The 11772-nt window shown below is 35.2% G+C and overlaps 2 protein-coding genes across 3 annotated transcripts; both read left to right on the top strand.

Annotated features, from left to right (window-relative positions):
- The first annotated feature begins 711 nt into the window (after positions 1-711).
- On the top strand, positions 712-7186 carry LOC130734194 (adenylate kinase isoenzyme 6 homolog). Of its 2 annotated transcripts, XM_057586542.1 has the most exons (5): positions 745-859; positions 1439-1690; positions 4946-5148; positions 6451-6596; positions 6693-7186. In XM_057586542.1, exons 2-5 carry the CDS (start codon positions 1576-1578, stop codon positions 6877-6879), a joined length of 651 nt encoding a protein of 216 aa, XP_057442525.1. In that variant the 5' UTR covers positions 745-859; positions 1439-1575; the 3' UTR covers positions 6880-7186. The 2 variants fall into 2 exon arrangements, with proteins under 2 accessions (XP_057442526.1, XP_057442525.1); XM_057586543.1 differs by lacking the exon at positions 1439-1690 and having other exon boundaries at positions 712-859; positions 6693-7182.
- A 1875-nt stretch (positions 7187-9061) lies between these two features.
- Positions 9062-11400, top strand: LOC130734192 (14-3-3-like protein). The gene is made up of 4 exons (XM_057586540.1): positions 9062-9711; positions 10404-10526; positions 10865-10981; positions 11080-11400. Exons 1-4 carry the CDS (start codon positions 9226-9228, stop codon positions 11131-11133), a joined length of 780 nt encoding a protein of 259 aa, XP_057442523.1. The 5' UTR covers positions 9062-9225; the 3' UTR covers positions 11134-11400.
- Positions 11401-11772: the final 372 nt, after the last annotated feature.

The raw sequence follows: 11772 nt of genomic DNA, 5'->3' as shown, positions 1-11772 counted from the left end.
TCCGAAGCATTTTTTCACTCAAAAGTGGGGTGTTACATGTATTTTGCACTACAAATCACGAATTAATTTCGGAATCTAAGATTCCGAAATAATTCGGAACTTGAAAATCCGAAAATAGGGGGTGTGAAATCTAATGGTTGGGGTGACAAATCCAGCTCTCAATTATATCTCGTGTCCAGGGCCATTTGTGGATTTCATAAACGATAGGGGAAAGAATGAATTAGATGAAGTATGTGGTGAAAATCATGATTTATGTTACATATGGGCTAAAACTGAAAATATATTTGTATTTATTTTTAAATGAAAAAGACCAGAAGCATCTGCTATAGTAAGTATTTCTAGGGTTGTGCAACCTTATACAAGAAAAAAGTTGTGCACAGTAAATGATACCTGAGTTTATAAACATATTTCAAGCAGAGTTGGGTTGGGAAACATACTACTAATTTACCAGCTTAGCCCTCAGCTAAACAAATTTGACTATCTATGAGGCATTATATTTTTAAAATTCTAAAAATTTAGGCTAAAATATATTTTCCTTTCACATAAAGAAATGGAACACATGAAAATAGATTACAATTTACAATTTACAACTAATAAAAATTCTATTATGTTTTCATATTAAAATTTAATACAAAATTAAAATAAATAAAAAGAAAAAATCAAAGCCAACGTGAACTCGGGTTCGTGTCAGCCCACTAGCGGCAGCCCACTTTTTACATTTGGATGAATTGATGGGTTTAACAAAAAACAGAGGCGATGATTATTTTCTCCGGGAAACTAGCGATGGGGTTTTACTGTGTTTTTGCTTGAAAACAAAGTTGTGGCTGCATTGTTGCCTCCTCTGGCATACCCTTTAGCGGTACCTTCTTTCTTTTACTCTCTGTCTTCATGAATCTGTCCCTATTACTATGATATGTGTAATGTTTTTTATGTGGTCACTGAACTGTGACCTATTTCTTAGTTCATGAATTGAACTCTGATATGTGATTAATCTTCATTCAATGCTTTTTCAATTTCAAATTAACGAGAAACTCTGTATGTGCTCTATATGCTTAAATTATTGCTCTTTCAAATATGCTGCATGCAAAATATATTGTTATGTTGTGGTACTGTTCTATAGCAGGAATTCTGATTTCTAGAGCTTGTTACCTGAGATTCTTTGCTTTAGTGTTGTTTGATAAGATTGATTTCCCCACTCTTCAGTCTTCAGTTTCAGTTTGAATTTGCTAAATAACTTTTCATGAGTACCTCCTCCTAGTCTTATCTATCTAGCACCCTCAAAAGTTGAATGTGATTTTTTTACCTGTCTATCGCTCTCTTGCCAATTCTTTTTCAATAGAAGCTGGGTTAGGTTTAAACTGTGTAAGCTTTGACAGACGGTAAATCAGGAAAAGGAATTTATAAGCGGTTAACAACTTTTCTTCATTGATAATCGTAGGGTACGATATGCATGGGATGAAAAAATGAGTAATTTCTTTCTTCAGAGAAGGACTGTCTTTATTTGAAGATGATGGAAGAAAGCTATGAAAACGAAAATCAGTTCGGCTAGAAGCAAAACAGTTGACTTAGAAAAAAATGACTGTTGTTGGATGTTTGACTGTTGTTGCATTATGTTTGGAGTTTTCTTGGAATGACCTGCGTTGTGTTTGTCCTCTATTTGGTCTCTTAGACCCTTACAGTTTCTTCAAAGGCATGGTTTTCTATAGTGTTGCTTTGATTCACTGCATGTGGACTTGTCCGAGTTATGCCACTCCTTTTTAATGTATCTGTTTATAGTAACTTCAAGTGTGGTTGTTGGTCTGTTGCTGTATTTTGCGCTGATTTATATACTTTTGAGGGTGTTGTGGATTGGCTTCTCTGGCTTGATCCTGTATTTAACCACCTAATAGGTTTGAAGGTACAAGTCTTTGTTAAGTTGTTTAAAGCAATTTTGATGCTGATATTAAGATTAAAGAATGGATGGAGTTTGCAAATTCAATCTGGGTGCTGTAAAGATTTGTAATTTTCATTTTCAACCTATTTCTTATTTATAAATTTTAAAAAGTTAACACTTTGGCCTGGTAAATGATCAGTATATTATATTTTGTAAGTTACTATGAAGAAGCCTACTTTTATGATGTTCTACTGAAATTAATTAATTGATTCATATGTACAGATAAGCTTTTTCGATTAATAGGTTGATATTCTAGCTGGGTAACATAGTGTAAGCTTTTGGATTTTGTAGTTGTTTGATTGGTTGATAAAATTGGACACATTTCATTTCAAAAGTGGTTCTGAACTGGTTTTTCCCTTCAAACTAGTTTTTAAGCTCTAAACAAGTTTAAAACTGGCTCCAAACCATTTTTTCCCATTTCCCATTAAAAAAATTTAGGGTGAGGGAAAACTTTTGAAATTTGTTTTATAAACCAATTCGGGAATAAAAACAAGTTCAAAACCAGCTTTAAAACTGGTTCAAACTCCAGTCACACTGCTCTCTCTCTCTCTCTCTCTGTTCAGCTGTGAGTACCCTTGTTTTTCTAGCTTCCTCTATCTTCATCTGCTCCTTAGGTTCACGCAAGGCTACCTACCACCTGTTTCCTTTTATTTGCCAAACAATGTTAGTAAACAGGGTTTCGAGGACACCCCTCCCCTTCTGAATGTTTTCTGAATTCTGACATGTTATTACTACCTTAGCACGAAAAGTTAATGCTTTTTTTTCATGTTTTTTAACAATGCTTAATACTGTTTAAATGTAGCAATAAGAGGGACTGAGGGAGGGAGGGTGTCCTATTGGAGAAAGGGTTGGTGGAGAAAGGGTTGACCTGATGGTAAATCAGGGAAAGGAATTTGTAAGCTGTTAAAAACTTTTCTTCATTTAGAATCGTAGGGTAGGATATGCATGGGATGGGAAAATGAGTAATTTTTCTTCAAGGAAGCTATGAAAATGAAAAATTAGTTTCATTAGAAGCAAAATAATTGGCTTAGAAGGGAGATTGGATTGTTAGGTAAACATGCGTATGAATTCAAGTTAATCATATTCCCTGTGTTAAAATCGACCATGGACTGTATACGCTACAGTTTAACCTCAAATAAGCTTTTAAAGTTTAGCAAACCTCCATCCGGGATCTATAGTTTGCACATATGTGAGGCACTAATCTTTCTTCATCTTTTTCCGTATAATATTCTGTTTGAAGCATGCACTTATTGAAATTCTCTTTCTTGCTACTGTTTATATCATATCTGTGCGTTGGATGTATGTTAATTATAGTAGTTGCAATCTACTTCAGCACACTAACAGAGTTTTTTTCTATGTGATTAAATAAAAGTGAGTTTGTTTTATTTTATGTGCACTGATAATCTAATATTTTACTTCTATTCTCTCTAGTAGGATATGTTAGAACTTTGAATAACAAATTAAAATTTATATTATAATTTTACCGCCAATTGTATTAGAATCTGAATTATTTTTCGAAAGGATAGAATCTGAATTATTTAGAAGACAAGAATGATATTACATTAAAAAATCAAATCGAGTTCTGGTTGATTCTTGGAACATGGTCCAGTCTTTTTGATATGGTGTTGATCTTGTTGGTGTAAGATTGCTTCAGTGTTTTTTAAGACTTTAATTATGGGATGTTTGACCGGTGTTGCAATATGTTTGGTGAATTTTTGGAATGATATGTGTTGTTATTGGATCCAGCTATTTAACAAGAATACTTGTTCTGTTTCCTCTATTTGGTACCTTTCTTCTTCCAAAGCATGGTTTTCTATACTATTTGGTTTGCTTTGATTCACTGCATGTGGCCTCATCCAAGTTATGCCACTTTCAAGGATGCTGTGGATTGGCTTCTCTGGTTTGACCCTGTTAGATCCAATTCCAGTATACTAGGATTACATATTGAGCTGTCTTTTATTGCTTTATTGGCTTGACCCTGTATTTAATTTCAAGAAGTGTTGTGAATCTATAGCATTCACCTAATAGGTTTGAAGGTACTCTTTGTTACAGTTATGTAAAGCAATTTTGATGCTGATATCAAGATTAAAAAATGAATGGAGTTTATAAATTCAGTGTGGGTGCTGTAAAGACTTGTAGTTTTCAACATATTTCTTATTTATAAATTTAAAACGCTAACACTTTGGCCTAGTAAATGAGTGTATTATATTTTGTAAGTTACTATGGTTGACCAGTGAGCTCATATCTGTGCAGAAGCTTACTTTTATATTGTTTTACTGAACTTAATTAATAGATTCTTATGTACAGATAAGCTTTTTCGATTAATAGGTCGATATACCACATGGGTAACATGGTGTAAGCTATTGGATTTTGTAGTTGTTTGATTGGTTGGCAAAATTTTACTCGTTTTCGTTTCAAAAGTGGTTCAAAACCGGTTTTTCCCTTCAAACCAGTTTTTTAAGCTCTAAGCAAGTTTTAAACTGGCTCAAAACCATTTTTTCCCATTAAGCTTTTTTAGGGTGAGGAAAAACTTTTTGAAACTGGTTTTGGAAACCAATTTGGGAATAAAAACAAGTTCAAATTTGGTTCCAAACCAGTTTTAACACTGGTTCAAACTCCAGCCACACTGCTCTCTCTCTCTCTGTGTTCAGCTGGTGAGTACCCTTTTTTCTCCGGCTTCCCCTATTGTCATCTGCTCCTTTTTATTGTGGCTCTTTCTGAACCCGAACTTGAAAACAAATTAGGCATAAGAACAACCCGTCAACTCAACTCTTTAGGTTCACGCAAGGTCACCACCTGCTTGCTTTTATTTGCCAAACAATGTTAGCGAACAGGGTTTCAAGGACACCCGTCCCCTTCCAAATGTTTTCTGAATTCTGACATGTTATTACTACCTTAGCGCGAAAAGTTAATGCTTTTTCATGTTTTTAAGTTTTAACAATGCATAGTACTGTTCAAATGTGGCAATCTTTGAATATTTGTTCACTAACTTTAGTTCAAAATGTGCTGCAGTCATGGTGCAAGAAAATGGCAAGAGGAAGAGGCCAAACATTCTGGTTACTGGAACACCGGGTACAGGGAAGACAACCCTGTCGGCTGATCTGGCAGAAGCCTCTCAGCTGCGTCACATCAATGTTGGAGATTTGGTGAAAGAGAAGAACTTGCATGATGGATGGGATGGTGAGCTTGATTGTTATCTTCTTAATGAAGACTTGGTAAGCTACCTTATATGATTACAATAATTGTTGTTTGATTTAGTTTGGTTTAGTGTGTGCATGCCTTATTAGCCCTTAGTGTTGCCTTAGGTGTATAAGAATTGAATTCAAATGGTTAGTGTCATTGGGGTCTGTCTTAGATAAATTCCTATCAAATACCCCTCCCTCTATCCCAAAAGGCATGTGGAAATTTGATGCAGATCTAATATTCATTTTGTTTTAAGGATGTGTGGATAGTGGATTGATAGATTTAGTAGACATTTTAGAAATTGAAAAGCATTTGAGACTAATAAATGATGATGATAGTAGTCATTGTTAGATATCTTGTAAATAGATAGGATATCCTGTATTAACTGTAATTAGGTAACATAATTATTATAAATAGGGAAACAATGATATTATGTATTTATCGTACCTATTATATATAATGACCTCTGTTGTGTATTTGAGACACATGGATTTAGTAATGCTTCTTAATTTCTCCTTATTCAACCGTTATTAAAGCTGAGGTGGTAGATGTGCAAGTAATTGGGTTCCTTACATTGGTTGCAAATATGCATGCTGCTTAGTAATGCAACCGTCCTGGATCAATTTCTAATGTCTCCTGGGAGATTAGTTATCACAACTCACAAGTTTGGGGTTGAAAGGAATGGGAAAAGTTTATCATCTTCTACATAGCTCATTAGAGTATAAGTAGCTTCCTGAAGGGGGTAAGTTTCTAGTCCTGCCCAGTGCCCGCTACAGATCAGTGTCCTGTGAGCAAATATGTCAATGTCGTTTCTAATCCTTCTACCATTGTCCTTTCCCCATTCCCTTCTATCATTCTTCTTGATAATCATTCTTGACAGTTTTACTATAAATTATAGTTAATGCTAATGGGTCCTGTCAGGGACACCTTGGTGAATCCCAACAAGGGTAAGTATCAACAATCACCATCAAAAGTCACATACTAATGGTGAAATTTGAATGTTACAGCCAGGATGAAAGACATTGAAACTAATGATTCTTCTGAAATTTCTTTTCTGAGTTCAGTTATCTGTTTATACTTTTGGGTATGCACATCTGATTCTAATAATTTATGAGGGCTTTTAGCTGCCACCAGAAAGATGGAAGTCACTATTTAAGTTAGTATTAAGCACCTACTTGTTGTTCTATTATGTCTTGAGAATTGAGATATTGTAGTATTGTTGAATTACATAAAAAAAAATGTTATGCACTCTTCTTCACGTATCTTGCCATCTTTAGTATGTTAGTTGACCTAATATGTAGTTCTTATGAGTATATTTTGCATGGTTTCTGTAGGTCTGTGATGAACTTGAGGATGTTATTGAAGAGGGTGGAAACATTGTGGACTATCATGGTTGTGATTTCTTTCCTGAGCGATGGTTTGATTATGTCGTTGTACTTCAGACTGATAACACCGTTTTGTATGACCGTTTGAGCAGGAGGTATGGAAGCACTTGCAGTTATTGAATGTTGATGTTGTGATTCTATTATCATTTATCAGTTTCATGATAAACTTACCTTTTCCATCTATGTGGCAGAGGATACAAAGATGCAAAACTTTCCAACAATATTGAGTCTGAAATCTTTCAAGTTCTGCTTGAGGAGGCTAAAGAAAGTTACCCAGAGGACAGAGTGGTTGCTATGAAGAGTGATACTATTGAAGACACTAGTAGAAATGTGGCAACTTTGACAGATTGGGTCAGAGTATGGCCTTCTCAGGCCTAATCATAACGAGAAAAATATGAATTTTTGTACATATCTGGTAAGAGAATGATGAAAAGTTTTGTTTGGTTTCATGATGAACTGCCATCTGAATCTGGAGTGTTGAATTTCCTCTTATAAGTTCTAGTGTGTAGTGTACTTTGAGATATTTATGGCATTTAAATTTAAATTTAAATTATACAACTAAAAGAGTGTTTAGCTGTTACCAAGTTTTGTGCCAATATGACATTGGTGTGACAAAACATTCACTTTCCTGATATTTCCCTACATCAAGCCTTTTGAGTTCTTTGTAATCTCCCACTTTGATATAATAAAACATATGTAGTCTAAACATATCTTGCATGATAGTTGGTAAATAAGCTTTAGCTCTAACTGAGTTTTCTTTGCAATACTGCCAATGAAAGATTGAAAGGCCAAGGAGTGGCTGACTTCATAACTGATCATACTTTACTGATTATTATGCCCAAACCAAAGGACCAGATCAAGGCTATTAATAAGGTTATTATAAGTTTGATTAAGACTGTCAAAAATCAATTATTGAATTATAGATTCCCGAAAGCAACTTATAGTGGCTTCAATTTCAAGTGATTTTAGCCGTATCCAACTTCAATCATATTTTCCAAGCTCGCACCAAAACCGTAGAAATAGCCCACAACAATCCAAATCCCTCCATTGGAAATGCCACGCATATTTCAAATTTCAATCTGGAGGAATATGATGACGTCCATCCAACACCATGATACCCCCACCGTCCAAGCACCATGGGAGTGCGCGTGAGCCACACTTTTCCGCCAAACAAAATCAAAACTCCCGTGCTTGCCAGCTACTACTTCTCTTTCTCTCTCTAAGTATCAATAATATTTTAATTAAAAAAGCTCTCAGAAAGATCAAAATATACAATAACAATTAATAAAAAGCCAAACCCAACTTAGAATAATAAATGAATAATGTTATTTTCATGTCCCATTTCCATCTCAAGAAAAATAAGTGATATGATTTGTAATATAATAAAAAATGCAGAAAAATATAAAGAAAAATATATGAAAATGAGATTAAAGATTAATATCTAACTCATTGCTAATAGCTCGAATCTCCCTTTATCCGGTAAAATCTCAATTGATAAAAACCTCTTATCAAAAAGATTCCTGACACTTCTACAACCCTACTTGTGAGTGAGCCTCCGCTTGATTTTAGTCTTCTCCGGAATTTGAGATGCTCGTGTCTTGTTAACGCTTACATTAACGAAAGAGTTTTTTTTTTATTCGCAAGAATTGAGAATCAAAACATCAAACAATTTGTTTAAAAGATAAAGTGTGATATGTTTCAAAACATGTCACTAACGTCATGTTCGATAGTCTAGATCCTAGGTGTGTTTTTGCTATTTCCGTTCTACCTTTATTGTTAAAAATAAATAAATATCTAATGAAAATACACCATCCGTTCATAATTATAAGACCCATTGGGATAATTACGCTTATTAAGAAAAAATATACATTGAAGGGTAATAAGACTAATTAATGAATTGATTTTAAATTTTTTTTACAACCTTCCATATTTACCCTTATCTCTTTCATCATTGTATTACATGTACTATTTAACTACTACCTCTGTTCCTATATAATTGTCAAGAGTGAGAAGAAATACATATATAAACGAGTGCAATCAATTTTGTTAATTTTCTTGATTTTTTTTTTCCTATTTTACCCTTGCAATTGCATTTTATCTTTCCTCATTTATGGTTCTTGTAATGTCATTTCTTTGAAAAACATCATTTAATGCTTTCTTGGAACTCTAAGTTGACAAATATATATGAATACTTTTTTTTTTCTTCAAAGTTGACAGTTAATAAGGAATGGAGGTAATTATCTTACTTTCTCTTATTAAATACAATGGGTAAATATGAAAAAATAATAATAACGTTTTCTTGAAATTATTATAGTGTCTTATATTAAGGGGAAAAAAATTCTAAGAAGTCTTATAATTAGGAACGGACATATTATATTTTTATTAACAGTATATTTATATTTTAATAGTTGTTTTGAGTAGAAATCCACCTGGTTAACAAGAATTCTTTTGTATACAAAAATAGAAAATACAGTAGAAAAAGAAAAGGAATTGGTTATTTTTGTCCCCAGGAATGGGATCCAAAGGTCCACATTGTGCGTGGGTGTCACAAACACAAGAATCACACCACACCACCATCCAATCCCACCCTTTCGGTTTCCCCACAAACAAAATTAGCACTACTACTTTAAGTTAACCCAAAACCGCTCTCTCATTATTTCCATTCTCATTCTCTCTCTAAACTCCCACCCTCTCTCTCTCCGATCCATTCCGTTAGATCTCGCAATGGCGGCCGCTCCCTCCCCTCGCGAAGAGTTCGTCTACCTCGCCAAACTCGCCGAACAAGCCGAGCGCTACGAGGAGATGGTTGAGTTCATGGAGAAGCTCTCCGCCGCCGTCGACGGCGAGGAACTCACCGTCGAGGAGCGTAACCTCCTCTCTGTTGCCTACAAAAACGTCATCGGCGCTCGCCGTGCTTCCTGGCGTATCATCTCCTCCATCGAGCAGAAGGAGGAGAGCCGCGGTAACGAGGATCACGTCTCCATCATCCGTGACTACCGATCCAAGATCGAGTCTGAGCTTTCCAACATCTGCGACGGGATCCTCAAGCTTCTTGACTCCCGTCTCATCCCTGCTGCTGCTTCCGGTGACTCTAAGGTGTTTTACCTCAAGATGAAGGGCGATTACCATAGGTATCTGGCTGAGTTCAAGACCGGTACTGAGAGGAAAGACGCTGCTGAGAGCACTCTTGCTGCTTACAAATCTGCTCAGGTTTGTAGATCTGTTCATTTTGCTTGTTAGATTCGCGATTTTCACATGTTTCGATCTATATTTGTGTTTGTGTGTACATGCACTCTTGATGGAAGCTATAGGATAACTGCGTTTTTTTGATTGATTGAATTTGATACTGGTTTGAAATTGACGAAAACGTCAGGTTTGCGATTATATGTTAGATTAGATTGGAATAATCGAATCTTATAAGGTAATAGTGATTTTTGAATTGAAGAAACTTGAAAATTGCGGATTGCTGGCTTGGAATTGAATGAATTGCTAGGTTTAGGTTAGATTATTTTCTGAATTAGATTCAAATGAATGAATCTTTACAGTAACAGTGAGTTTTTGTATTCAAGGAGCTTGAAAATCTTGGATTACTGGTTTAATATTGAATGAATTAGATTGGAATGATAGAATTTGGAATATATAAGCGATTTTGGAATTGAAGGAAGTTGGAAATTGCAGATTACTGGTTCAAAAATTGAAAAACTCAAGTAAGGGGATCCCTGTATGGGTGTGCATGTTTCGCTTACTTAAGTGTTTGGTGTTTGTGGTTCTGCTATGATGATTTTTCGTGTTTCTGTTTTTGTGCTGAGGGATTGATCTGTGGCTATGTGGAATTGAAAATTTTCTTGTTTCTGTTTGCGGTGGGCTGATTTTCTGATGCTTTGGTTTGATTCTTGCTGCAGGATATTGCAAACTCTGAGCTGCCTCCTACTCACCCGATCAGGCTGGGCCTTGCTCTGAACTTCTCTGTGTTTTACTATGAGATTCTGAACTCTCCTGACCGAGCTTGCAGCCTTGCAAAACAGGTTAGTGTTAAAGAAACTGAAACAGTTAATTGATGTGTTATTTCTTTCAATAATTTACCTTTTTGATTAAATTGATTGGTGGTTGCTGTGAGAAACACATGATTATGGCTGAATGCAGTGAAATATTCCAATTTTGCTGTCTGTGAATTGGAGTAAGGTTCATTTCATTGCAAAAACTCCATACTGTAATTTCATTAATGCTGAAATAACCTTGTTAGGTTCTGAATTCTGATAATGAGGAGTATTACGTTTGTTCCTTGATGACTTCGGTTTGGGTCCCTTCTGTTCTATAATGGTTTGTACTCATGAACACTTTGGTTCCTTTCAATATTCACTAGGCTTTTGATGAGGCCATTGCTGAATTGGATACATTGGGAGAGGAGTCATACAAGGATAGCACTTTGATCATGCAACTTCTCCGTGATAACCTCACCCTTTGGACCTCTGACATGCAGGTATGGATTTTGTGTTAGTACACCATTACTTCTGTATCTTGTCTTGTTTTCTCATCATTATCTTTATTTATTGATTTCATTTTTTTTTTGGGTTTCAGGATGAAGGTGCAGATGAAATTAAAGAAGCCGCACCTAAACCTGATGAACAGTAGCAGCAGTAAACCTATTATTCTGCAAAATTAATTATGGAACTTCTCTTTTATGATGTATTTAAAGGGAGAAGGTGCTGATTGCTAATCTCAATGCTACTGAGATTTTAGGCATTCGTGGTCTTTGTGATGAATTATGGATTATGGATGCATTGGGCTGTTTTAGTTTGTCCTTCCATTTGTACTTGTTTTTGAATTGCCTATTTTCTTAACGACACTGAAATTTCTGTCATGCAATTGGAATATCCAGATTCCATTCTATTTAGCAAACTTCATTTCGCTCAATTTCTTAAATGATGTGAAGGGGTGGACTTGTATTCATTCTGAAGAAGCCTCCAAACCTGAATTCAGCCCGATTTTCATGCTGAATTCAGCCCCTTCAGTCTGTTTAGAAGGTCTGCTCTGTTGATGATCGGTGCTATTTGTGTGCAATGCTGATGCACATGAATTATATTTTATCTTGAAAGTCTGATTTCTTTCAAATTCCTAATTCTAACCCATTTGTTTACCCAAGTATTCCTCATATGAAAGAGGAAAGTCGGAAGCTTTCAGTTAGAGGGGGAAGAAATCATTGTAAGGCTGATTTTGAAAAAAATGTTTAAAATGTGCAAACACTAAACAGCGATAAGAAGTAATCCCCTT

This window comes from Lotus japonicus, chromosome 1 (assembly GCF_012489685.1).
Source record: "Lotus japonicus ecotype B-129 chromosome 1, LjGifu_v1.2".
In the NCBI taxonomy this organism is placed as follows: Eukaryota; Viridiplantae; Streptophyta; class Magnoliopsida; order Fabales; family Fabaceae; genus Lotus; species Lotus japonicus.
The sequence above is the reverse complement of the archived record's forward strand: the minus strand, read 5'-3'. Positions and strand labels throughout refer to the sequence as shown.

Coding starts and splice junctions, on each gene's coding strand:
- LOC130734194 (XM_057586542.1), top strand. CDS start 1,576: ATGACTGTTGTTGGATGTTTGACTGTTGTTGCATTATGTTTGGAGTTT. Junction 1,691..4,945: donor CCCTTACAGTTTCTTCAAAG/GCATGGTTTTCT, acceptor AATGTGCTGCAG/TCATGGTGCAAGAAAATGGC. Junction 5,149..6,450: donor ATCTTCTTAATGAAGACTTG/GTAAGCTACCTT, acceptor TGGTTTCTGTAG/GTCTGTGATGAACTTGAGGA.
- LOC130734192 (XM_057586540.1), top strand. CDS start 9,226: ATGGCGGCCGCTCCCTCCCCTCGCGAAGAGTTCGTCTACCTCGCCAAA. Junction 9,712..10,403: donor CTGCTTACAAATCTGCTCAG/GTTTGTAGATCT, acceptor TTCTTGCTGCAG/GATATTGCAAACTCTGAGCT. Junction 10,982..11,079: donor TTTGGACCTCTGACATGCAG/GTATGGATTTTG, acceptor TTTGGGTTTCAG/GATGAAGGTGCAGATGAAAT.